The sequence below is a fragment of the Sprattus sprattus genome, assembly GCF_963457725.1.
Source record: "Sprattus sprattus genome assembly, chromosome: 2".
In the NCBI taxonomy this organism is placed as follows: Eukaryota; Metazoa; Chordata; class Actinopteri; order Clupeiformes; family Clupeidae; genus Sprattus; species Sprattus sprattus.
In genome coordinates, this window is record NC_137921.1 from 9,177,266 (window position 1) to 9,204,598 (window position 27,333).

At 47.9% G+C, this 27,333-nt stretch overlaps 2 protein-coding genes across 2 annotated transcripts in view; one reads left to right on the forward strand and one right to left on the reverse strand.

Moving 5' to 3' along the window:
* Positions 1 to 3,507, reverse strand: part of tp73 (tumor protein p73) — a gene marked incomplete at both ends in the record, with an annotated part of 41,505 nt that extends 37,998 nt beyond the window's left edge. Inside the window, one exon of the mRNA XM_080860426.1 lies at positions 3,476 to 3,507. Within this exon, the coding sequence (XP_080716552.1) occupies positions 3,476 to 3,507 (32 nt within the window). The remainder of the gene's footprint in view (positions 1 to 3,475) is intronic.
* Positions 1,855 to 24,917, forward strand: wrap73 (WD repeat containing, antisense to TP73). The gene is made up of 13 exons (XM_080860427.1): positions 1,855 to 1,928; positions 2,727 to 2,828; positions 2,948 to 3,100; positions 3,663 to 3,779; positions 14,678 to 14,750; positions 16,004 to 16,107; positions 16,836 to 16,922; positions 17,127 to 17,261; positions 17,788 to 17,865; positions 18,326 to 18,428; positions 21,753 to 21,878; positions 23,753 to 23,944; positions 24,383 to 24,917. The coding sequence occupies exons 2-13, from the start codon at positions 2,760 to 2,762 to the stop codon at positions 24,490 to 24,492; spliced, it is 1,347 nt and encodes a 448-aa protein (XP_080716553.1). The 5' UTR covers positions 1,855 to 1,928; positions 2,727 to 2,759; the 3' UTR covers positions 24,493 to 24,917.
* The last annotated feature ends 2,416 nt before the right edge of the window (positions 24,918 to 27,333 follow it).

Here is a 27,333-nt window from a genome sequence, read left to right on the forward strand (position 1 = left end):
ATTTTATGTATTTACATGGCAATATTTCCAGTCCACAATTTTCACTGCTTGGAAAATTCAGCACCCTTGACAACGGCGGTGTCAGTGATTCGTCCCGTTAGGCATAGGCTACCTGTCCCGTAAGAATTACACAATAGCCTGGTGCCATCAGAGGAAACAAACGAATTGCAATTTTTTTTGTATCTACCTTTCTGATAGACAGTAGGCCAAGACGATTTTTATACTTCAGAAATATATGATATGAGAGGATTTAGGATTTTTTTTTTTTTTTTTAAATAAATTGGTCTGAAAAGAAATGAACAATAGTTTGCCTTAAACATGTCCGGTATAGTCTATAGCCAACAACACATGTTTGTAATAATAATAATAATAAATAATAATAATAATAACAGCAACAATAAAAATAATAATACAACCTGTCAAAATTTCCAATAAAGCTGATACCATGAAGCTCAGGCTATTCAAAGGCTGTTCGAGTGTAGTTAGACGGTGCATTTTCTTTTTTTTCTGTCTGTTTTCATCGCTTATCACATTGGACAAGTAGCTGTGGACCATCTTCCTAAAGAAATCATATCACGCTGAACTCTGACCACTTTAAAGAAAAATTGATTTTCTTTTACAGATAAACAAAAACAGCTTAAATTACACGAGCTATTGACATTGTAGTTGACATTGATCCAAAGATCCACATGTAGTCAACTAAACTGACCTAATTTCAGAATTCTAACTAGCCTAGACTACATTATCAAATAATTACTGATATGGGAAAAAAAAATAGGGTATTTTACTTAGAGACCATCTGCCTACAGTATCACTGTGAAGGATGAATTTGAGTGACAATGGCAAGATGAGTAGATGTTCGTTGTTGCTATACGTAGCATATCATTTATAAGCCTAATTTATATTATTTAGTCAGCAATCACAGGAGATTAAAGTGTGAGTATCCTCAACCCAGGAGCCTAGGCTTTACATTATCCATGTTAAACTGTCTCCTGGAGGGGCTTGCAGAGAAGCAATCAGTTTAGTTGCTAAATCGACCTGAAGACTTGTGAACACAATTTAAGACATGGCATATTTACCTACCAGAATAAAGCTGTATCTTAATATTTCCCAGGCGATGTATCCAAGAGTAATCACGAGGTCAGAAATGATATCCAAACATTAGCTAAATCATTACTCGACATTTGCAACCGAAACAAGTAGGCTAAGAGATCTCCTGATCAAGCCATAAGGATCAATCTGACGTAAGCAGTTCAATTTCCGAACAACAGAAGTCAAGAATGTATGAAGGAAAACGAAGAGGACGAATGCTGTATGAATTTCCTGATTATGCAGCTTAGGGAAAATAGTTTTTGAGTGTGAGATTGTGCAGAGCCGGAGGGGTGGGTTGTGGGAATTAGGGGTGACAGGAGGAGGCGTTAGCCGCCGTTTGAGCGCACATGAGCGGGAAACATTGTATCGACTCACTAGGGGGTAGCTATCCTGTGAATGAGACAAAAATAAGTGGAGTTGCGCAGGTAACCTTACAGATAATAATAATAGTGCAGTAGCCTATATGTGATCTGTCTGCATTAAGTCTTTTTTGTCAAACCTTAGAATGTGATTCACCAGTCGTTAACATCTGTCATTGACTATATGGTGGCCTTTCTATCAAAGGAAAATTCATTTAAATCTTTGTCGATATATCTTTTATTCTATATAGGCCTAGGCTATTTTATCTATTAACAGTGAAATGTCTAAAAAAAAGGCATGGTTCTGGCAATGGTGAAGAGTAGCTGTCATTGATTGGATGAAAAGACCACCAATCAGTGACGTAGCGTAGCCACCTCGCTTCCTAAACAAAGTAGGTAGATATTCAGATATTCCGATTCAGTTGAAATCGCTTCCAGATGGTCTGCCTGTGCAAGAAATCCTCTTAATCACGTCGTGTGGGTTTCCATTACATGTTGTTTTTCAAGTTAATCGTCAAGTTGTCAAAAGGATTTGTGTTGTTTCTGGCTAACGGGAGAGAGATGAAACTTTATGTGATAACTGGTGGTCACAGGCCAAGGCAATGTCAACGATAGAGCTATCAAGCTAGCTAGCGTTAGCCACATTTGTAGTGGACTATTTGGTGATAGCTTGCTAGCTGTGGAAGCAAAACCTTACAGTCCGTACAGACTTGTACCTGTATAGCTAACGTTGAACCACCGTCACTTAATTCATTGTTAATGGCATTATCGTAATGCTCTACAGCTAATGCATGGTTAAGAACCGAATGGAACATATCATATCTAACGTTAGTAGCGTGTTTGCTACCTTGATAGCTCTCTAATCTTGCGTGGTATTTTTCATGAGCTCTAGGAAGGCTTAGGGTAACTTCAGTGTAGCGCACAGCTGATGTAACATTCATGAAACAGCTGAGTTTAAGTTTGAGTCTTGGAGCTAAACTTATATCACGTTGAGTCAGGGTTTACCACTTTGTAGCACCCCTCGCGTTACTTTCATGCTGCAGCTACTAGCAGAGACACCAGCCACAGACACACCACCCCATCTAGCGTTCATAGTTGCTGGTTGCATTTCTGACGATTTGTTTATGATGTTGTCCTGGTTACCCAGTTGTCGTTTACTGCGTGAAGCCAACACTATTGCGTTGTTTTTGTAGAAACTACTCCTAACGCTAATATATCACATAATTACAACATTAGGCCACTGGTTGTCAAAAAGGCCCTTTTCTGTCTCCTTAGCCAAGAGAGCTCTTGGTGGTGAGCTTTGCGACTATGAATTTCTCGGAGGTCTTCAAGCAGACCAACCAGCTCTGCCGTGTCTCGCCCGATGGCAAGTACTTGGTAAGAAACCCCGTTTCACGCTTCATTGTTCATTAACTCATGTGAAAAAAGACATATTTGGCGAACTCATAATGTCCAACCTGCCTCTCTTCACGTGCTCCCCCCGTACGTACGTACAGGCGACCTGCGTGCAGTACCGACTGGTCATCAGAGACGTGAACACACTACAGATCCTGCAGCTGTACACCTGCCTGGACCAGGTGGTCCAAATGGAGTGGTCGTCAGACTCCCTCTTCATCCTCTGTGCCATGTACAAGCGGGGACTAGTCCAGGTATGCACAGATCGGCCACATCCTCTTCCACCTCACAGCTCAGCTCACTCTTAAAATAAGAGCCAGATAGTGTGAGGGTCCGGCCAAAAACATTAGTAGGCTACTCACGTTTGAGGTTCTCTTGTGTTCCCCGATAAAGAAAGAACAAGTGTAGAGGAAAGGAATATAATATGATATGATGTTAGTGTCAGCTTAAGTCTGTCAGATTCTCTTAAAGTTTGTTTGGGAAGTCCTAGGCTAGTTTACATGTATAATTTTTTTTTTTTTAGATCCCTAGAAAGAAAAGTTCTACAATTGTATGTTCCTGTAGGTACAGATAAATGAGCTAAACATTCAATAATAAGTCAAACAGTCCCACAGTTAGGAGTTGCTTACCGCTGCAAGGGAAGCCATCGCCAGTCTTTCATGGTGTGATGGGAGGATTAGAGTTGTTTTAGGTTTTAAACTGGCACACTCGGCCTCTCTTTCTCACACACACACACACACACACAGTAGCACAAAGTCCAGCAGGTGTGTGTGTTGCGTGCCCTAACAGAGGCCGCTTCTCTCCTGGCTCGCTCAGGTGTGGTCTCTGGAGCAGCCGGACTGGCACTGTAAGATTGACGAGGGCTCGATCGGTCTGCTGTCCTCGCGCTGGAGCCCCGATGGACGCCACATCCTCAACACCACCGAGTTCAACGTAAGTGAGCGAGGGAGGGACCGGCCGCTGGGTCGCCCCTCCCTCTGAAAAACCCACCTCCACCCCACCCCTGCCCCTACTTCTACCCCCCCCAAACCTTACCCCAGGCACCCTGCCGTGGTTGGCCAGTGTCAACTGTTGCTGCCCGTAAGTCAAGTGCTGAAAATAGCTCCATAGCAGCCCATGGCTCCCTGTGCTCCTCTTAACCCTCTAGTGACCATGTGCAGCACTGCAAGAGAGAGGGAGCTGGCAACTTTCACCAAAGAAAGAGAGAGAGAGAGAGAGAGAGAGGGAAAGGGAGAGGGAGAGGGAGGGAAGGAGAGAGGGAGGGAGGGAGGGAGGGGTGGGGGCAAAGGGAGGGCGGGTGGGCGAAGGAGAGAGGGAGGGCAGCTGGTTCTTGTGGTGTGCTGGACAGATCCCTACTGTTTGTATTACAGAACGGAGATGCACTATGTCTTTGACCACTTTAGAACCTCTAGAAGTTCCACACTTTGGAACACAACAGCAGTGGTTAGTGACTTTCCAAACCCAGAAACACTTGCTTCAGAGTCCCTATCTAAAGTTGGTGTCGTACTGCAAATAATGCCATAATTTTTAAAAACACCACCTGCAGAGGAGTCACCCAGGCACAAAATAAAGTTACCTAACCCAGGTGTCAAAGGTCAGGGTCTTACCTGTGGGACTTAACATTCCCATGATTCCCTGGGATGATGGGCCTCCAGGCCCGTTGTTGGTCTTGCCGTCTGAGTGACCATGTTCTCCAGAACCCCATCCGAGTTGAGTGGCACAGAGGCTTCATAGTTCTTTTATTAGAGATCATGCCTCCTGCAGAAGACATTTTTTTTATGAAGTACATATGTCAAAAATTGTCACACTGGAGTTGACATGTCTGAACAATTGGTGAACTGTATTGTATCTGAACATATCCATTTCTAGTTCTGAGAAACTTTGTGAGAAACACACACACACACACACACACACACACACACACACACACACTCACACACACACACACTGACACAGACAGAATCCATTCCACTGGTATCAGATATTATGCTCTTGGACATTCTCGCCATGCAAACACACACCGAGGGGAAAACCCCGTCTGAAACGCCCAGCAGGAAAAATGCCGGAGTGATGAACTACTTCACGCAAGCTCTGCCTGCTTAACACACACACACACACACACTAACACACACACACACACACACACACATCTGCCTGTACGTGTGCAAAAGGGCATTTGTCCGTGTAGAGGGTGTATTATGTGACTTAGTTGGTGGGGGGCTGGTGGCAGGGGGTACAAGGCGGTATGCTTGCTGTCTGTCTGTTTGGATTGCACCCCCCCCATCTCTGTCCTCTCTCTCTCTGTCTCTCTCACTCTCTCGGGTGCACACACACACACACACACACACACACACACACACACACACACACACACACACACACACACTCACTCTCTGGACCCTGTTCCATTGCCGGGCTGCCTGGCGTCTGAACCTGACTCCTCTTGACCAGTGACAGGTGCTGAAACACAGCACAACTGTGTCTGGGAATGAGGTGCTGTGTGTGTGTGTGTGTGTGTGTGTGTGTGTGTGTGTGTGTGTGTGTGTGTGTGTGTCAGAGAAAGAGAGAGAGAGCGAGAGAGAGAGTGGCAGTCCTCTACAGCGCAATTATCACAGTCAAAACAGAACTCTTGTAAAGCCAGAAAGAACCCCCTTGGGCTGCAGAAGACGCCTAGTTCGATTGTTAGAACATGGAAAGTGCGTCTATTTCTAGTACACATGTTAACGTTTTCAGTTTACTTTTTGACAGTGTTTTTATTAACTGGAAATAAGGCATTAAAACGACACACATACACACACACACACACACACACACACACATTCTCAGCACTTCTGTTCCCTCATCATCCACTTAAGGCAAGTGAACAGGGGGTGGGCAAAGGCACATTGACATGGCAACGCAGTCCCCTGGTTGCCAAACAGCAGCTCGGATAAGCGGGTACCTGTGGTTACTAACACGCGCTAGGCACATTCCAAGTGCCCAGGACAAGGGCCTTAGGTTGGGCTGGAGAGGTGCAGGCTCCTGGAAGGGGGTAAGAGTTGGGGGGGTTGTTGGAGGGCCGGGGTGCGGGGTTGGGGGTGGGGGGGGCCCTGAGAGGCTGACCTCACCTTCACCCTTCTCCAGTATTTCATTATGGCCGCCTCAGACAGGGAGTGTGTGGGACTACGGTTTCACTGCCCTCATAAACAGGATGCTAAATTAACTTGTTTAGGGAACAGCTGCCCGGTGTTATTGCTGTCCGAGTGTGTTTGCTTGTTCTTGGCCGAATCCAGGCTCACTATATCCACACCATGGTTGTGTGTGTGTGTGTGTGTGTGTGTGTGTGTGTGTGTGTGTGTGTGTGTATGCGTGCCTGTAAGACGTGGTAGGGGGTACACTGTCACAATATATCCCCCCTCCCACAGCTGACAATGCCACTGGAGTGGGGTCTGGGATTTTAAATAATCTCTACAGATATGTTAACTCTGAGCAGAGCAGGCCACAGAAGCACAGTCAGCAGAAGGCTGCAAGTATCAGGCCGGCCTTGGCCTCAGTCTCACACACACACACACACACACACACACACACACACACACACACACACACACACACACATACTCTCTCAATCACACACTCACACACACTCAATCACACACACACGCGCGCTACCCCAACTAAGTCCGGCACTCGACAGCGAGCTGCATGGCGATATTAACGATAAGCTGACACCATTTGCAATGTGTTTAACATAGCCGTTTAATGGAGCCCAAACCAGACAGATTAGCGTTCGATGTTTGAAATGGCTGATGGGGTTTTTATAGGCTACCACCAGAGGCCTGGGTGCATTCTGGAGCCGCTCCAGCCACAGGCCTGCCTCCCTCCTAACCCACTTGCTACCGCCGGAGGGCCGACACTATGTACCCGAATCATAAGTCTAATCCGCACGATGGATGAGTGATGATTAAAAATGCTTCCAGATCGCGCTCAAGGGCGGTACTGAACTCTACACCGCTAACACTAAAGCAGGGGGCATAGCTGGGATGGCATGAGTAGTGAGCCCCCCTACAGTTCCCCCCTATCCCGCTCGCTAACGCTACGTGGCTATTAGAAAATTGTGATGGTCAGCAGCTTCCAGAGTTTTTATCGTTTGGACAGGGACAATCCATCACCTCTGGCCGCTGTCTGGGACTGGGTTGGGTGCTGCGGGGGGGGTGGTGGCGCTTCGCGGGAGGAATACATCGGAGCATTATGCGCCGTGTAACTGGAGAATCGGGGCCGTGCGGACTGGGAAAGGTTTTGGGGACGTGGAACGCGTAAGCCTAATCCCCTGCTGACAGACAGGTCTATGTAAAGATTCCCAGTCAACTGGATGACGGTCGCGTCTCTTGCCTCCTGTTTTCTCTCTTTCTCTCGCTCTCTCTCTTTCTCTCTCTCTCACACTTACAAACACACACACACACACACACACACACACACACACACACAGAAGGCCTTCTGTCTCATCAGGCCATGCCGTTGCTCATATAAGATTAGTGGTGTTTCATCAGTATCTCTCTTGCTCTATCTTTCTCTCTCTCGAAAGATGTGTTCATTGAGAAGGAGGCGCTCGTCTGTATGGGACTAGCGTTGTCTGGGTGCAGTGAAACCACATGAACCGACTACTTTGAAATGAACTAAAATGATGATGGTGATGATGACGAAGATGATGATGATGATGATGTGGTTGTGCATAGATGTTCACATTCTCATCTCACTGTAGTGCAGTTGTCATCATCTCTGACCCCACAGTTGACCTGCTCAGGTGGTGGTGGTGGTGGTGTGTGTGTGCTATGTGTGTGCCACTCTGGGTGCAGGGTGTCTGCGTGTCTGCGTGTCTGCTCCAGCGTCTAGGTTTACTCGGCGTTGTGCCCATCTAGATGCCAGCGCACGGGGAGTGGGCATAGCTCACCTACTGTGCTCTCTCTTGTCCATGTGCTCCAGCAGGAGTAGGGTTACAGCAATGCCAGCCCTCCATTCTCTACTCTCTCCATCAGGCTCTGCTACTCACTGCTCCTCCCCTCTCCTCTCCTCTCTTCTTTTACCTTCTTGTCTCCTCTCCTCTCCTCCTCTCTTCCCTTCACTGCTCCTCTCCTCTCTTCTCCTCACTGATCCTCTCCTCTCCTCTCTTTTTCTACCTGCTTGTCTCCTCTCCTCTCTGCTACTCACGGCTCCTCTCTTCTCCTCACTGCTCCTCCCCTCTCCTCTCTTCTTCTACCTGCTTGTCTCCTCTCATCTCCTCCTCTCTTTCCTTCACTGCTCCTCTCCTCTGCTCCTCATACTACTCACGGCTCCTCTCTTCTCCTCACTGCTCCTCTCTTCTCCTCACTGCTCCTCTCCTCTCTTCTCACCTCTTCACTCTTCTCCTCAGGCCTGGGCTATTTAATCGGATTCAAATTTTGATCATGACTATGGCTTCCAACGATTATGAAAACAACGTAATCAACTCAAAAAAAACGATAATTTTGCCTTACGTTTCGCAATAATGTTGTCATTTTTTAATGTCTTGATATAGGTCCATCACGACCTGTGCTCTGTTACAGCGGTGTGGTTTGGGCCCTCCCTAAATTCCCAAAGTCACTAGCCAGGCTGTGGCATGCTTAGCTCAGCTCGAGCCAAGATGACTGACAGAGAGCCTTTGAAATAGTAGTGCCAATGATGAAATTATTATTTCTCTATCCCTTACTGCTCCTCTTTTTTTCCCTTACTCTTCTCCCCTCTCCTCTCTTCCCCTCCCTGCTCCTCTCTTCCCCTCACTGCTCCTCTCTTCCCCTCCCTGCTCCTCTCTTCCCCTCACTGCTCCTCTCTTCCCCTCACTGCTCCTCTCTTTCCCTCACTGCTCCTCTCCTCTCTTCCCCTCACTGCTCCTCTCTTCCCCTCACTGCTCCTCTCTTTCCCTCACTGCTCCTCTCTTCCCCTCACTGCTCCTCTCTGCTCCTCTCTTCCCCTCCCTGCTCCTCTCTTCCCTTCACTGCTCCTCTCTTCCCTTCACTGCTCCTCTCTGCTCCTCTCTTTCCCTCACTGCTCCTCTCTTCCCCTCACTGCTCCTCTCTGCTCCTCTCTTCCCCTCCCTGCTCCTCTCTTCCCCTCACTGCTCCTCTCTGCTCCTCTCTTTCCCTCACTGCTCCTCTCTTCCCCTCACTGCTCCTCTCTTCCCCTCACTGCTCCTCTCCTCTCTTCTCTTCCCCTCACTGCTCCTCTCTTCCCCTCACTGCTCCTCTCCTCTCCTCTCTTCTCTTCCTCTCACTGCTCCTCTCTTTCCCTCACTGCTCCTCTCTTCCCCTCACTGCTCCTCTCTTCCCCTCACTGCTCCTCTCCTCTCTGCTCCTCTCTTCCCCTCACTGCTCCTCTCCTCTCCTCTCTTCTCTTCCCCTCACTGCTCCTCTCTTCCCCTCACTGCTCCTCTCTTCCCCTCACTGCTCCTCTCCTCTCTGCTCCTCTCTTCCCCTCACTGCTCCTCTTCCCCTCACTGCTCCTCTCTGCTCCTCTCTTCCCCTCACTGCTCCTCTTCCCCTCACTGCTCCTCTCTTCCCCTCACTGCTCCTCTTCCCCTCACTGCTCCTCTCTGCTCCTCTCTTCCCCTCACTGCTCCTCTTCCCCTCACTGCTCCTCTCTTCCCCTCACTGCTCCTCTCCTCTCTTCTCTTCCCCTCACTGCTCCTCTCTTCCCCTCACTGCTCCTCTCCTCTCCTCTCTTCTCTTCCTCTCACTGCTCCTCTCTTCCCCTCACTGCTCCTCTCTTCCCCTCACTGCTCCTCTCCTCTCTGCTCCTCTCTTCCCCTCACTGCTCCTCTCCTCTCCTCTCTTCTCTTCCCCTCACTGCTCCTCTCTTCCCCTCACTGCTCCTCTCTTCCCCTCACTGCTCCTCTCCTCTCTGCTCCTCTCTTCCCCTCACTGCTCCTCTTCCCCTCACTGCTCCTCTCTGCTCCTCTCTTCCCCTCACTGCTCCTCTTCCCCTCACTGCTCCTCTCTGCTCCTCCCTTCCCCTCACTGCTCCTCTCCTCTCTGCTCCTCTCTTCCCCTAACTGCTCCTTTCTGCTCCTCTCCTCTCTTCCCCTCACTGCTCCTTTCCTCCCTTCTTTCAGTATCACTCTCCACTTCTCTCCTCTCCTCTTCACGCCTCCTCTCCTCTTCTCGCCTTCTCTCCTCTCAGCTTTCAAAGCCAGAGAAGCCGTGTTTTGAGTCATGTTGACTCGGTTTCCATAGCGTTGAGATGTATGTGGAGTGAGGGGGGTTGGATATGGATTTTTGGGATTATAATGTCCAGGCACAGCTGGAACCCCCGTGTCCTGCCAGGGGTGCAGACAGTCCCCCCCCCAGGAGCCTAGGGCAGCTGAGTGTCATCAGGTGTCTGCCTGGAGAGGGGCTCAGAGAGAGCGGAGGTCAGATAGATTAGCTGTCAGTGCTACAGCAGGAAGCAGAACATGAAGATCTCATTTAAAGACTTATTTTCAGTAACATATACATGCATACATACATCCATACATACACACATACATACATACATACACATTCACGTAATACATACACACATATCATGGCTTAATTGTCAAATACATTTTGACATTTGCACTTGAACATCTGTGAAGTCTTTTCAGTTTTTTTGACCGCTTCACACACACACACACACACACACACACAAACACACATCTCAATTTCATTTGTGACTGTCTAACTGAGGTTAATGGAACGTACAGTGAAGCACATAAAGTACATAGAGAAACAACATGTGGCACAAATGAAGTCACTTTTAGCACCATGATACTTTATCTGGGTTGAGCCCGCAGTGTTTTTATGAAGCTCAGGGTCAGTAGAAGGATGATTTTATGTTTGCTTGCCAATTAGAGCCAACGACAGGACTTCCTAAAGTAACAGTAGTTAGGCTATAACTTCAGAAATTACCCAGTGAACGGTGGAATAAAGTTATAAACTATAAATAAGGGATGACTATTTGGAAATTTAATAAGCAATTTAGCATATACGCAAGTGTGGTAACAATGTATAAAGTACCATGTTTACGGATAGACTACTATCTTAATTTATGTTCCAGTAGCAGAGAAGAATGCGATTTGAGGTGATGTAGGTAGGCTATTTACGCACACATATAACTTCACATTTCTACAGTGGGAGAATTGTCTGAAATGATATGCCATCTGCTTCTTGTTATGCTCTAGGTCAGTTACACAAATGATTAAAGACCATTTGTTTTTGTTTATGCCTTGACGTCAATTGAAGAGGGTGGTTTTTATGATCTATGAATGGCCTGTGGTGAAAGTAATATCCAGACACACACACACACACACACACACACATTAATATCCCCCTTCCAAGGCCGCACAGTGGCTGGTGGTTTCAGTTACATTCACACGTTGGCTTTTGTGGCCAGTGGATTTTGTCACCTGTGGAGGGCCGTATTTCTTTAGTGAAACGTCACTGGAGTCTTGGCCTGAAGCGCAGAGACGGTTCAGCTCAGCATTCAATAGCATTCAGCTCCCGCACACGATAAGACTGCAGTATGTACACACACACACACACACACACACACACACACACACGCACACACAAACATACACACACTCAAACATGCACGCAAATAGATAGGTTTACCTCTGCAGTAAAATAAAGGCCTTGAATTAATCACAAGCTGAGCTTGCTGCATGGCATCTGTGTTGTGACATTGTCACGTCTACTATATGGAGCAGCAAGTAATCCGTCTCGTCTCTAGCGTGGAAGTCTCATCGTTTCACACACACAGACGTTTAGATTTTACCTGTGTGGAATGCCAGTGTCAAACCCTGACATCTGTTTTGGCTTTAGAATGAAGTTTATGTTTCCATGGAGGCGGTTCCACTGTCTGTCCATCCATCTGTCCGTCTGTCCGTTTGTTCCCGGAATAAAGCATGATTGTTAAATGATATTATTAAACGGCTCTTCTTAATGCTGTACAATGCTTCATTCAGTTGAATGGGGCTTCCCAACGTTCTGCGGTCCGTTATTAACCGATAACGGACCGTTGCTATGCAATAATGACCGCTGTCAAGGAAAGTGGCCTTTTTGCCTCTGATTCACGTCCTTCGTAGCACTCCGCAAGTAGCCGTGTAATAAGCGGGATAATGTATAGAACGCCGGTCATTATCGAGAAAATAAACCCCTTCAGGCTGAAGCAACACCTCTCCGCTTCCCGTCGGGGTGCTGTTCGCCCTGTCGGGGCTTATTTTCCTGATAATGACCTGCGTTCTATACATTATCCCTTACATAACGACTCATTATGGGGTTGAAATGCGCGTATCCACTTGACTTTCCACTTGACACTTGACTATTGGCTGTTTAGAAAGCATGTCATTTTCATGCTTTGTCAAGATATACAGTGTAACATAAAGGCTGATAGGTATACATAAATCACCTCTATCACACACACACACACACACACACACAGTGGCATTATGCGTGTGGGGCTCATGAGGGATGTGATGTTGAGACTGGCATGCACGTTTGTTTGGGTGTTGGGTGAGTGGGTTCAGTGTGTCCGCCACCTTTGAGGACAGTTCTTAGATGGCCAGATGCAGCTTGTTGCTCTGGTACATGTGTGTTCTCTTACCTCTCGTGTGTGTGTGTGTGTGTGTGTGTCAAGTTGTGGTGTTAGAGAGACTTGTTAAACATAAACGTCACATATCTCGGTTAAACAGACATTTCACAAATCACTGCTAATTCTTACATGAGATTCAATGATTCAGACAATGATACAATGAGAAAATTGTCAGCCGCTACTAACCAACTTCCACCTTGTCCTAAGTTGCATCAGCCCTGTAGGTGTGAATGTTTGTGAAATAAAGTAAAGCTATTGTTGAGCTATCCATGCGCTCTATCTTGATCTCCGTGGATAATGCTGCTTCAGATGATCCATGTGCTCTCCGCTCTTGTAAACGGCCGTGGAGCTGGCGTTGCAGGCATGTGTTGGAGAGCAGTAGCCCTCTGTGTGGAAACCCCTGCCGATGTGTGTATCTCCGGGCCTCTCGGTTTTTTAATTGGTACATCTGTTTATTTCGTGTCGGCCCGATAACCGGTTTAATGTGGTTTAGTCCGTGCCGGCTCGGGTTCCAGTTGCACCATCTCGCCTCCCCAGCTGGTGCTGTTCACTCTCGCAGGCTGGACGCGGCACGGCACCCCCGCGGCGGCTAATATTTTGATCGTTGTTTATGTAGCAACACGACAGCCTGGGGTGGCAGCCAAGACTGGGGGTACATGGGGGCGGGTGGGGTGAGGGTGGTGTTGGGCGTGAGGAAGGAGAGGGGCTGGCATAGCTGCCTGTAACCCTCGTCTTGGCCTGTGGGCAGGAGGAGGGAGGTAGGAGAGGGGGTGGCATAGCTACCCTCCACTGGGCCTGTGGGCAGTGGGGTGGGGTGAGGGTGGTGTTGGGCGTGAGGAAGGAGAGGGGGTGGCATAGCTCCTGTGGGCAGTGGGGTGGGGTGAGGGTGGTGTTGGGCGTGAGGAGGGAGAGGGGGTGGCATAGCTCCTGTGGGTCGTGGGCGGATTAGCCCACTGAAAGCCTCTGGGTTGGGTTTGCCGCTCTGTGAAACCTCAGCACCCAGACCAGACCGCAAGCCCTCCAATTCATCATGGCAGCCCTTGAGGCTTTCAGAATGTCTCCTTAGGGCCGCGGGGGACCTGAACACTCAAGCCTGTGTGTGTGTGTTTGTGTGTGTGTGTGTGTGTGTGTGTGTGTGTGTGTGTGTGTGTGTGTGTGTGTGTGTGTGTGTGTGTGTGTGTGTGTGTGTGTGTGTGTGTGTGTGTGTGTGCCCCTGAACACTGTCCAGCTGCTGCTGCTGTACAGAGGGCCACTGTGTGGAGATCTTAAAGCGCATCGCTCGGCTGCACGGGTCCACTTGACCATTGGGTGTTGTTTAGAAAGCATGTTATTTTCATGCTTTGTCAGGGGGCAAAGATAGACAGTGTAACATAAAGGCTGAGAGGTATACATAAAACACCTCTCTCTCTCACACACACACACACACACACACACACAATGGCATTATGCGTGTGGGGCTCATGAGCGATGTTGAGACTGGCATGCCCGCTTGTTTGGGTGTTGGGTGAGTGGGCCCATGACCTCTTGATTGGGAATGGAGCCTGTTATCACCCTCCAAATCACCTCATCGATTCATTCTGCCATCTTCACCAACACCTAGACTAGATTGTTTGCTAGTCAGTGTATATTTCAAGTCAGTTTGATCCCAGTTGTTATGAAATGGTTATTTCCTCCATTATATTTAAGTGCACTGGTGTAGTAGTAGTAGTAGTAGTAGTAGCATAAGCCATGTTGCAGATTGTCCCATCTAAGAACTGAAATGTGGTGTATGTCCGACCCTTAGAAGGGTTTGAAAGAATGTACTCCTCGAATGCTAATAGCCAGACCCGTTCTAAAAGGACTCATCAAAGAACTTGTAATCATAGGGTTTTGGGCTCTTCTCGAATATGACACTGGGGTGGTGAAAACTGTGGTGAGAGGGGGCCCCGCTCGAGCCCCTTTACCCCAGTCTGAGTGCCATGTCGTGGGGGGGCGCTCTGGGATTAGCTCCCCGGGCCTGCTGGATGAAGGGGGATCTGTGAGACGGCAGGCTCTCATTGGCCTCATTAGGGCTCAGCTGATTGAGATCTTATTATTAGTCTGCTGTTGAAACACGTCCCCAGGGTCCTAGTGCCGGCCACAGCGCATGTTTGAGGGCCAAGGTCCAGTTTTGAGTGGCGGCAGAGATGGCTGGAATAGCTCAGACGTGGAGTGAGTGAGTGATGGACCGTGTGTTTGTCTTTCTCTTACAGTTACGGGTCACCGTCTGGTCCCTCTGCAACAAATCAGTGTCATACATCAAGTACCCCAAAGCCTGCCAGAAAGGTAAGGTGAAAGGTGTGTGTGTGTGTGTGTGTGTGTCTGTATGTATGTATGTCTATATATATGTGTGTGTGTGTGCGTGTGTGGGTGTATTATTGCCTGGTAATTTTGTTTGTGGGTGTATAACTGTTGGATATGTATGTAACGGCCTGCAGAGATGAGATGAGATGAGATGAGGCCTGGTGTGCTTTTAGAGAGCTTAAGTGTGTGGGCTGTGCGTGTGAATGAGGGTTGTAAATGTTCCTGCCCTTTTTCTGAAGTGGATGATAAGGTTGTGTGTGTTTGTTTGTGTGTGTGTACATGTGTGCCTGAGGTGTTTGTGGGTGCTGTCCAAATACGATGATGAATGTTTGTGTGAGGGAGAGAGAGAGAGATATAATGTCACTGATGAGAGAGAGAGAGAGAGAGAGTGCGTGCGTGCGTGTGTGTGTGTGTGTGTGTGTGTGGTGTGTGTGTGCGCGCAGGCGGGTAGACGGACATGTTCAGCGGCATCGGTGTCGATTTCGCTTTGATAGAAAGAGACTTGGGGACAGCACCTCGTTGACCCCAGGTGCTTGTGAATCTCTCGCGTCCCTACACACACACACACACACACACACACACACACACACAAACATGCACACACTCACTCCACTGACATGGCAGCTAGTGCCCGGCCAGCTATGTGTCAGTGCTGTCAGCTGTACTGTCCCGTAATAAATGGCACATTCTGGTCATAGCCCTGTTGTCGCTGTGACACTGACTTACGGCTGGACACTCGGCAGTCAGGGCGGCTGAGACGTCTCCTGACCCTCTTGGGCTGGAGCCACCTGATAGCGTGTGTGTGTGTGTGTATGTGTGTGTGTGTGTGTGTGTATGGAGTGGTCACAGGAGTGCTCTATAAATCTGCCTCTGATGGACACGCTCCTGAAAGCTCTTAGGCAGAGACATGCTGAGTAGGGCGAGAGAGATTGCTTAGTAGATACATGATCACCAATGCAGAAATGGCAAACGGTAGTTTCTCAAACCCCGTCACTGGCCCTTACAAGGAAATCCAAGGTCGCGGATCTCATTCTTTACCGTGTGATTCTAGAATTCCAAAATGGAATGTTTTGATTCCAGAAACCAGAGTGAATTGTTCAGATTGTGCGGTTGAATAACGATCTAGAATAAAAAAAATCCACTTCTCTCTGCATATGGTAAGACTATTCAGTGTTCTAGGTTACAGACGTATTCCTTGTCAGAGTGCTAACCTAAATATGTCTGTGTGATTTAAGGGATGGACTTCAGCACAGACGGGCGCTACATGGCCTTAGCAGAGCGGAGAGACTGCAAGGACTACATCAGTGTGTTTGTCTGTGATGACTGGCATCTCCTGAGGGTGAGAGAAACACAAACACACACTCTCTAATACACTCACACACACACACACAAACATGCACAAATCATACTTGGACACACACTCTTTAATACACTCACACACATACACAAAACGCACACAGACATGCACAAAACATACTGAGACACACACACAAGCACCCACGCACACACACACTCTCTCTTCCAAACATGCACTGAGCGAACGCTTGAGATCTTCTAGGCGAGTGAATGAGACGGACACAGGCCTTCTGTCCTAACTGTAGTGGGCGTCATCTGTGATGTGTTGGTGCGTCTGGGGTTCTAGTGTATCTGAAGGCAGAGTTATATGATCTAATGTGAAAATCCCCACGTAAATCATCAGTGAGTAAATCAGTTCTAAATGATGACTGCCAGCCATCTCATCTCACTGGTGTAGGGTTGTGTGTGTGTTTGTGAGTGTGTCTGTGTGAGAGAGAAGGAGCTCAGTTACTACACACACACACACACACACACACACACACACACACACAAACAGTTTCACATGTGGTCAGTTTGTGAGTGTGTGATTTCACATTTCTGTGGAAGCCGCACCTCACCTTGGTTGGTTAAGGGAGATATACAGCCATTTCTTGTTACTCAACTCCATTTCCTGTCTTTTTATTAATTTGTGTATTTATATGTGTGTGTGTGTGTGTGTGTGTGTGTGTGTGTGTGTGTGTGTGTGTGTGTGTGTGTGTGTGTGTGTTTCAGCACTTTGAGACAGAGACACAGGACCTAGCGGGGGTGGAGTGGTCTCCTAATGGCTGTGTGCTGGCCGTGTGGGATGCATGTTTGGAGGTAAGTGTCACCTGTGTGCTCGCCCCTCTCATAGGGTGTGTGTGTGTGTGTTCACAGCTTTAATTTTTATATAGCAGTTTTCATTAAATACAAATTTGTGCACAGTACTTACTTTATTATTAAGTAAGTGGTCATCCATTCACTCTGAGCTACGTGTGTGTGTGTGTGTGTGTGTGTGTGTGTGTGTGTTCCCTCTCTCTCCAGTACAAGATGCTGCTGTACTCCCTGGATGGACGGCTCTTGTCCACCTACAGTGCCTATGAGTGGTCTCTGGGAATCAAATCCATCGCCTGGAGCCCCAGTAGCCAGTTCCTGGCCATGGGCAGCTACGACGAGAAGGTGTGTGTGTGTGTGTGTGTGTGTGTGTGTGTGCGTGCGTGTGTTCACCTGGATGGATGAGTGACTATAAACACCTCACTGTGTGTGAAGAGGAGTGTTTGTGTAAAAGGGCCGTTGTGCTCTGCTCTTTTTGAGAGATGATATGAGGTTCTGGATGGGTAATAAGCTCAATGAATTCAAGATGGAGGTTATTATGTCCGTCCCTACGGCCAGTGCAGACATTAGCACTGTGCCTGGGCCACTGGCACCAAACCAAAAGCCTGTCGTCAAAAACCTTGGGGTGTTTTATTCTTTCCACTTTTATTCCCTTTAATTTTTGTCTGAATGTATTAAAAATCTATTTACCTCGACTGTAAAGCACTTTGGTACAACTCCTGTTGATTTTAAATGAGCAACACAAAGAAAGACTTGACTTTGTTAATGTTCAGTGTTGCGTGATTCTTTGTACGTCTCTGCTGTGTTTGAATCCTGAATCCTGTGTTTGTGTGTGTGTGTGTGTGTGCTTGTGTGTGCATGTGTGTGTTAGGTCCGAATCTTAAATCACATCACTTGGAAGAAGATTGTAGAGTTTGAGCACCCAGCCACCATCAACAACACTAAAGCGGTACGTTGTCATGGTTACTGTGATGTAACATGTAGATGAAAGTGTAAGTCGATTTCGCAAAAGGTTGTTGAGGTCAACAGCCAATCAGATTCCGCAATGTGTTGATTGGCAGGAGTCCTAGCCAATGTATTTGTTTTCCACTTGCAGAGCCAGGACTGTAGAGGGTACCAGAGTTTTTTTTGAGCGCAGACTGCCTCTTTAAAGCAGCACTTTGGAGTTTTGTTTAAAACTAGTGCGCAAACTACCTTTTAAAGGCAACAAAAGCACAATTAGCACTGATAAAATCATGATAGCCTGTTTACCGATGTCTTTTGGCCATATAGTTGGCAAAGTTTTGTGTATGTGACCGCTGCTGTGTGTATGCATGTTTTTGTATTTGTATTGTGTGTGTGTGTGTGTGTGTGTGTGTGTGTGTGTGTGTGTGTGTGTGTGTGTGTGTGTGTGTGTGTGTGTATTGTAGGTGGTGTATCGTGAGGTGGAGAGGCGGCCAGTGGTGCCCTCAGATGACCTGTCCCTTCAGCAGCTCAGCATCAGCAGCACAGCCTTCAACGCCCAGAGCAAATGTGAGTCTGACCAGAGTATCCCAGCCTCTGTGTAACACCTAGGCTCTGTCTCAAGCCGAGCACTTGTTTACTTCGAACACTCACTTTCAGTGCTTAGGGCGTTCACACTGACAGAACCAGCAGAATTCAGGGCACTGCAAACGGTAAAAAAATGCAGTGTAAAACGATGGACACTACTCGCCTTAAACGGGCTCCATCTTGGCTACGTGGCAGAAGAGGAGGAGCCCTTCGGCAGCTTTTCAGTTTGGAAAGTTGGCTGAATGACGCCTCGCAAATCACTTCAACCATTATTGCTGGTTACAATAACTCTGATAGAACAATGTCAATTTATCAGTAACTTTAAAAAATCTAAGCGTGAAAAGATGTACATTTACATACAAAACGCGGCCGTCAGCCATCTTTGTTTAAAATTTCCAGTTGGCCCGGACGAGGCTGGCGCACAGATTTATGGGTAAAAGAAGTAAGTGCACTGTATTGCAGTGAACTTCGTAAAGTGTCCAGTTTGAGACCTAGCCCTAAACTCAGAGTATCCCAATCAGCCTCTGTCCAACACCTTCACTCAGAGTTGACCACCCAGCCTCTGTTTAACATCTACACTCAGAGTCAATGTGAGTCTGAGACCAGAGTAGCCCACTCGGAAAGCCTCCCCGGCTCATATCCGTAGACAAACTCCCTAGGATCTCTCGATCGCTCTCTCTCTCTCTCTCTATCGATCTCTCTCTCTCTCTCTCTATCGATCTCTCTCTCTCTCTCTCTCTCTCTCTCTCTCCTTTTGCAAACACCCAAACAAATACTGGGTTCTGTTTTTATGAAAACAAACAGCTGGACTTACAGTTGCATACACAACTACCCACACAAGAAATGCAGTTCATATTGTGATATATTTTCCCCTCATCATCAACACAGTGTTGGTGTTAGTCCATCCTCCACCCACAGTGACACAGAGGAAGTTAGTCTCCTCCACAGCCACAGTGTCTCTTCCTCCACCCACAGTGACACAGAGGAAGTTAGTCTCCTCCACAGCCAGCCCGTGTCTCTTCCTCCACCCACAGTGACACAGAGGAAGTTAGTCTCCTCCACAGCCACAGTGTCTCCACCCACAGTGACACAGAGGAAGTTAGTCTCCTCCACAGCCACAGTGTCTCCACCCACAGTGACACAGAGGGAGTTAGTCTCCTCCACAGCCAGCCCGTGTCTCTTCCTGAGCCAAACATTCACAACATGTGTGTGGAATTCCCCTGGCCAGGAAGTGGGTCTTCTCACACAGCCAAACACTCAAAACAAGTGTCCCCCTCTCACTCACACACACACACACACAGGCACACACACCCACACAGGCACACACACACACCCACCCACACAGACACACACATCCACACAGGCACACACACACACACACACACATCCACACAGGCACACACACTCACACACCCACCACCCACCACCCGCACACGCACACACACACACACACACAAAGACTGTCCTCTGGCCACACACCCAGAGCAACTGTGGGTCTCTCCCCTAACCCCCCCCCCAACAGGAAGTCTGACTCAGACCCCCCCCCCCCCCCTCTCTCTCTTGTCCCATCACACAGAGCAGGTGTCTGGCTCCTCGGTCACGGCCGATCCGAGCCACATCCGGCCCCGAGTCAGCTGCTGTTGCCATAACAACCATACATTTAGGAAACTGTTCAATCAACTCTCCTACTTCCCGAGTGAACTATAATCTTTTGTTTAAGCCAAAATAGGGGGCGTAGATGGCACATGTTGTTCAGTATTGATCATTGATCACCTTTACATAGATTCCGGGCATAAGATGTACTTATGTCTGTTTATTAGTAGCCCCAGTGATCGAGTTGCCCAGAACAGAGGGAAGTTCTGTACGGGTGAGGGTTAGACTGTTGCTTACGGCCGCTTTGCCCCTTCCTTGCCCCTGCTCTGCCCACTCTGCATCCCCACTGTCCCTCCCCCAACTCAGACAGCTGGGGGGTGTAATTTGCCCCATAAAACTTTGCCCGAGCTGTAAGGAGTCACTGTCTGCTTTTAGGCCCCCCGGTGTTCAGAACCTCTATCCCTCTGCGTGTCGTCAGCGTGCAGATGCAGCGTTCAGACGGTCGTAAAGTCGGCCAGAATGCCACCAGACTGGGAATGCCACCAGACTGGGAATGCCCCCAGCACTGGGTGTGCCAGCCACAGCTCTGCTCTCTCTGGGGGGCTCAGTGGCCGTGTGTCTCGAGTGGGGGTGTGTGTGTGTGTATCTATGTATGTATGTTAGTGAAGATGTGTGTGTGTGTGTGTGTATGTTAGTGAAGGTGTGTGTGTGTGTGTATGTGAGTGAAGGTGTGTGTGTGTATGTATCTATGTATGTATGTTAGTGAAGGTGTGTGTATGTCAGTGAAGGTGTGTGTATGTCAGTGAAGGTGTGTGTGTGTGCGTGCGTGTCTATCTGTTAAGATGTGTGTGTGCGTGGGTGCTTGTCTATCTGTTAAGATGTGTGTGTGTGTGCGTGCGTGCTTTACCTGCTTGCCAGTCTAGACTGTCTCAGAGCTGGCTGTGGTGAGACGCTTGAGCATAGTGAGAGTTCCTGAGGATCCCACTTAGCACCACTGACCACACAACTATTTTTATGGCAGGAATATGGCCACACACACACACACACACACACAGACACACACACACACACAGAGCTACTCGCATATGTACACACACCCATACAAACTTTCTCTTCTCTTGCACGAATGCACACACACACACACACTCACATACAAACTCGCTCTTCTGTTGCACACACACTCACCTCACTAACTCTCCTATCTTGCACATACACACTAACACATTAACTAATAAACATACACATACATGCACATACAAACTCTCTCTCCGGTTGTATGCACACGCGCGCACACACACACACACACACAAACCTACTTACATACATACATACACACACACACACACACACACACACACACAAACCTACTTACATACATACACACACACACACACACACACACACACACACACCTACTCACATACATACATACACACACACACACACACACACACACACACACACACACACACACACTGTCTCCTCTTTGACACACACAAACAGACCTATGCCAAGCATGGCGTCTGGTCTGGTGTGGTGTGGACGTCTCTAGCCCGTCCCGGATGTGTGGTTTTGGCACAGCTGTCTCGTGGCGTTGGCTGTCGTCCTGCTGCGCGTGTGCCAGAGACAGAGGAGTTATGAATTATGAATACGTCTCCTTTATCTCTCCCTCCCTCCCTCCCTCCCTCCCTCCTTTTCTCTTTCTGTCTCCAGATGAGATCTGCCAGCTGCCGGTCCAGGTGCCCAGCGTGAAGCCCGACCCCGACCGTGCCAACCCCAAAGTGGGCATCTCATCTCTGGCCTTCTCTGCTGACAACCGCTACCTTGCCACCAAGAACGGTGAGGCTCTGCCCTTCCTTCCTGCTTCAGCGCCCATAGTCAGAAGGGTGCATCCTGGCCAATCAGCCAGCCAATCAGGCTATCAGCCAGCCAATCAGGTTATCAGCCAGGCAATCAGGTTATCAGCCTTGTGCTGCACTCCGTCTATTAAACTCCTCATGGGCTATCGAACTAGTGCCTTATGAGGAACATTGAAGTAGGTATTCCAGTGATTCTGTATTGGGCAGAGTAGCAAAGTAATGTCCACTTGGCTGGATCTCGATAAGAATATCAGAGCTTTTACTTATCGAGTGGGTGAGCTGTTCATCTTTAAGACGCCAGCAGCCCTCAGTTGGTTTTAGCGCAGGACGGGAGGATCCAAGATCACGTCAAGTCGTGTAGATCAGTGGTCCCCAACCACCGGGCCACGGCCCGGTACCGGTCCGTGAGGCATTTGTTACGGGGCCGCACAGAAAGAATAAATAATTTATATAATTTCCGCTGTATTCATTATTAGCGTCTGAGAGGTGTTTTATTTTGAAAAATTACCGGATTTTCTAGGACGTATCATTCGCCTGTGCCTCTTGCCAGTCAAGACGCTTGTCTCGTTCAAGTGATACGTCACTCAAAAAGAATCCCGCAAATTAGCGAAAATGAGTACAAAACTAAAATCTTTGGAGAGCTTATTTGAAAAGGCCCACTAAGGAGCCTACGGCCTCCAAAACATAAAGCTTCTTTTAACAGACAATACCAGGAGTCATACTTAAAATACGGGTTTATCGCATCAGGTGATTCTCTCGCAACAAGTCTGCTCTGTATAATATGTGGCGACAAGCTAGCAAATAAGCCAATGAAGCCTTCCAAACTGCTTCGACACAGGGAGACCAAGCACTGATTCAGCGTTATGGTGAGTTGTATTTTTCATGCACTTAACATTCGTAATACAATGGTGTTGGTCGCAAGTTAACGCCACTTCACGTTAATGTTAGCTTTTATAGACTCCATTCTATCAAACTCGCGCTTGACTCACGGGTGCAATTGATTGATTCACATCAATATGAATGGATGACATGATTTACAAGTGGTGAAAAATTACACATTGAAGCCGGTCCGTGAAAAAAATTCCCTCGTTAAACCAGTCCGTGGTGCAAAAAAGGTTGGGGACCCCTGGTCTAGATTGCAATTCAGTCTGCATCCACATGCAGCCTTCAGCTGTTTTTGCCCTGCAGTAGTTAAAAACAAAAGCTCACTGTGTGTGTGTGTGGCCTCTCTGGGTTCAGGGCTGAGCAGTGACCAGTAGGTGGCGCTGTTCCTGCCGTTCCAGCCTTGTGTTAAGTCCCACGGGAATGTAACCCCTGGTCCACTTGGCACCGCTGGCAGCGGGGGTGGTGGCACAGCTGGCCTGCCTGCCCTCCCAGCCTGGCATTTGACTTTAGGTGCCCTGGGCACCGCAGGGTGCTCCACACCACACAACACAACACACCCCTCCACGGCCATATCCACCCCAGTCCACCCCCTCTCATCCCCATCTACCACACGTCTCAAAGCAAACATAAACAACGCCGGCATCCACAGGGTGGACACATTCAGATAAAGAGTTGTCACCTTTAACCTCGTTACAAGTGACAGTCAACAATAATTGACCTTATGTCTTGTGTGTGTGTTTCGCAGATAACATGCCTAACCCTGTGTGTGCGCGCGTGTGTGTGTGTGTATGTATAGGTAGTCTTGCTGTTTGGCGTAGGAGATGTTTCTTGTACCCATGAGTCACTAAGCTGCATTCAAATCTCTGAGAAATGTTTGAATCCTTTCTGTACAGAATATGATTGGAGGATTCAAATAAATCATTTAAGTGTGTGTGTGTGTGTGTGTGTGTGTGTGTGTGTGTCCTGCAGACAACATGCCCAGCTGTGTGTGGGTGTGGGACATGCAGCGTGTGGGGCTGCAGGCGGTGCTGGAGCAGGCGTCCGCCGTGCGCTGCTTCCTGTGGGACCCACGGCGCCCCCGTCTGGCCCTCTGCACCGGCAACAACAAGCTCTACCTGTGGTCCCCTGCAGGGTGTGTGTCCGTCAGGGTACCTGTGGAAGGTGAGACACACACACACACACACACACAAGCTCTACCTGTCGTCCCCCGCAGGCTGTGTGTCCATGAGGCCAACATACTCACATTCACTCCATTCAACAGCAGAACACAAACACAAACACACACGCAGAGCACACACACACAACCTGTGCTCCCCATAGGCTGTGTCTCAGGGTATCTGTGGAAGGTGAGATATGCAGCACAAACACACACACACAGCTCTATTACTGGGGAAGAAACACAAGCATGTCAATCAGGGCACCTGACACACTCCTAAAAACACACACACACACAAATAGCGCCAGGCATGCAGTGAAGGTCACACTTTAGATACAGTTTAACTCAGGACATCTTTGCTAGTGAGACGACGTAGTAGTTTGACCACTGCTAGCTTACTGGTTAAACGTGTGTGTGTGTGTGTGTGTGTGTGTGTGTGACAGGCTGTTTCCAGGTGCTATCCTTGCTGTGGCACAGCAGTGGAGACTCTCTGATCCTGATTGGGAAGGACCAGCTGTGTCTGTGCTACATGGAGACAGAACAGCAGCCCTGAGCTGAACCAACACAGCATCGCCCCGTCTCTCCCCGGACCGGACATCTCCCCGTCTCTCTTCCACGTCTCTCCACAGCAGCAGCCCCGTCTCTCCCAGGACCACACGTCTCCCCGTCTCTCCTCCACGTCTCTCCAGAACAGCAGCCCTGAGCTAAACCAACACAGCAGCAGCCCCGTCTCTCCCAGGCCCACACATCTCCCCGTCTCTCCCCAGGACCACACATCTCCCCGTCTCTCCCCGGACCACACATCTCCCCGTCTCTCCCCGGACCAGACATCTCCCCATCTCAGTCACTGGTGATGATGCTGTTTCCTATCCATCAGTCAGTCACTGGTGGTGATGCTGTTTCCTGTCCCTCCCTCACTGGTGTTGATGCTGTTTCCTGTCCCTTCCTGACTGGTGGGGATGCTGATGTTCTGAACTGAAGTAATCCACCCCCCCCCCCACCCCCACACCAGCATTGGTTCTGTGTTCCAGACCTGGCCCTTCTGTGATCTAGACATCTAGAATCTTTTTGAACATTCCACAGTGATCCCAAATTAAGCTCCTTTTACAGCATTTCAGATGAAGGCACCGAATGAAGGATTTTCCATGATGTCTGTCCACATTTTGTATCTATTTATTTGTATGTGTTCACAAAAGACCTCACCTCTGGGATCAGGTTTTGTAGTTTCATAGGATGATCCCTTTGTAAATAAGTGCAAATATTTTTTAGAAAAAAAGTTATTTTTGAATAAAGTTTGTAGTATATAATGAGGACTTGTTCTCTTAATAATCCATATTCTGCAGGTTGCAACAGTATACAAGATTATACAAGTAAAGGATTTGACTGCCCACACTTTCTTTAACACAATTTAGCAATTTTAATCCACTTATGTCACAGTTATTCTACAATAGAAATCAACAATCGCAAATAAATTATAGCACAAACAGATCTTGGCCTGAACACAATGGCTAAGCTCATTTGTTAAAGCAAGTTGCAATAGTACACATAAAATGTCAAATCTAAATGTTCATAAGCTTGAAAAAAAAGTGCTCAAGTGTATAGTGATCACATTGCACTACAGTGAAAGCATCAAATGAAAAGAGTTTGAAGGAGGAGAGAGATTTGAACTCACACATTGGCACAGGGGTCATGCAGAGCCGGCATGCGAGACATCATGGATGCAACACCTCACACCTTTTCCCTCAGCAGACAGTTAGTGGGGGTGGACGCTGCATTCCGTGAACAGGTTCCTGTAGCCTTGACAACGAGCAGCAGTAGCGTTTGGGCCGTCGCCACCACAGCGTGATGCATAGACAAGCATGAGAAGCAGGAAGTCTTCTGCTAGAACCCGTATACTAGTGAGGTGACCCATTCCACATCTGATACAGTCAATCCTGAAACTGGCCTTGTGCTCAAATCATCATCATCATCATCATCAGAGACGGGAAGAGTGGAACGATGTCAGTGCACAGCTAAAGGAAGGATCTTAAAGGTGATGTCAGTGCACAGCTAAAGGGAAGAACTTAAAGGTGATGTCAGTGCATGGCTAAAGGGAAGAACTTAAAGGTGAGTTTGGTGCCCTGTGGAACGCCGCTCTATATCAGCTGGAGAATGTTAGTGTGGGTATCAAACCCAGACGTGACACGTTCTATGACTCATCATTGCAAGTTAAATGCTGTAGCAAGTTTGATGCCCACACTAGGTTTAAAAATCACAGCTCACCCCCATGGGCCCAAGCAATGACTACCGGTATGCTCTTAGTTAACAAGGGGTCAAGGGGTCATGGTTAAGCACCAATCAAAACCAAATGGGCAGCTAGGGAAGCGGGCAACACACTTTTTACATTCTCACACACACACACACACAGCCACTTCACACTCTTCAGTAACAGTTTATTTTCCAACAATGGAACAAAAAAGTGACTTATTAATTGGTAATTCAACCAAACCCATTAATACTTAGCTTCAAGTTGCAAAATAAACCTGGACACCAAGTCCTCAATGACAACATTTGCCATCAATGGCACATGATAATAATAATAATTCAAAAAAATGTACACACTTTGACTGCCGTTATACTATGGTTAATCATACACTTTGGTAACGATGACAAAATGGATAATAAGGGAAAAAAAACTACAACCTCACACTACCAAGGGTATCAACCTTTAGGCTTAAATACGGGGACATGCACTGGTAGAGCTTTTTGAGTCCGGAAAGAGACCAGATGAGAAAAAGAAATTCTCTCCTGAAACATCCGTTTGCTACCAAAATCGGAACATGTATCCGTTTTGTTAAGCGCGCGTCATCAAGTTTCCCCAAACGCTTGTGAATGGAAACTGACCTCAGCCAGAGCCTAACACATTATCGCTTCACAGTCACTAGACATCTCTGAACCTGTGACGACCACGGCCACTTCCCGTTTGTCCTGAATTAACCCTGCCTGCGAATTAAACACAGACAGATGTCTTGATGTGTTTGTGTACTTCCTGATCGTATCCTAGAGCCATGGCAGAACATGAGCAACACAAACATGGCCGCTTGTCAGAGGCAGAACAAGGGTCACATTTAACTTTGAACTCTCCCGAGTCTCCTTTCCCAGAAGAAAGGCACAGCCTTGGGAGAGACACTTCCCATAACCCCACAGCTGACTCAGGGCGCTTCCAAAAGTGGACACAAACACACCAGTCATGGAACAGAATTGGCACTGTGGAAATCTCAGGCTGAGCTCAATGTGCTATTTATGGAGAAAAGCAAGGGCCAAATTGTTTATGCGCCAGCTGTTATGGTTTGTAATTTTCAAGAACTTTGTCCTACTGACATGCAGAATACACTGCCAGGACTCAAACACAAAA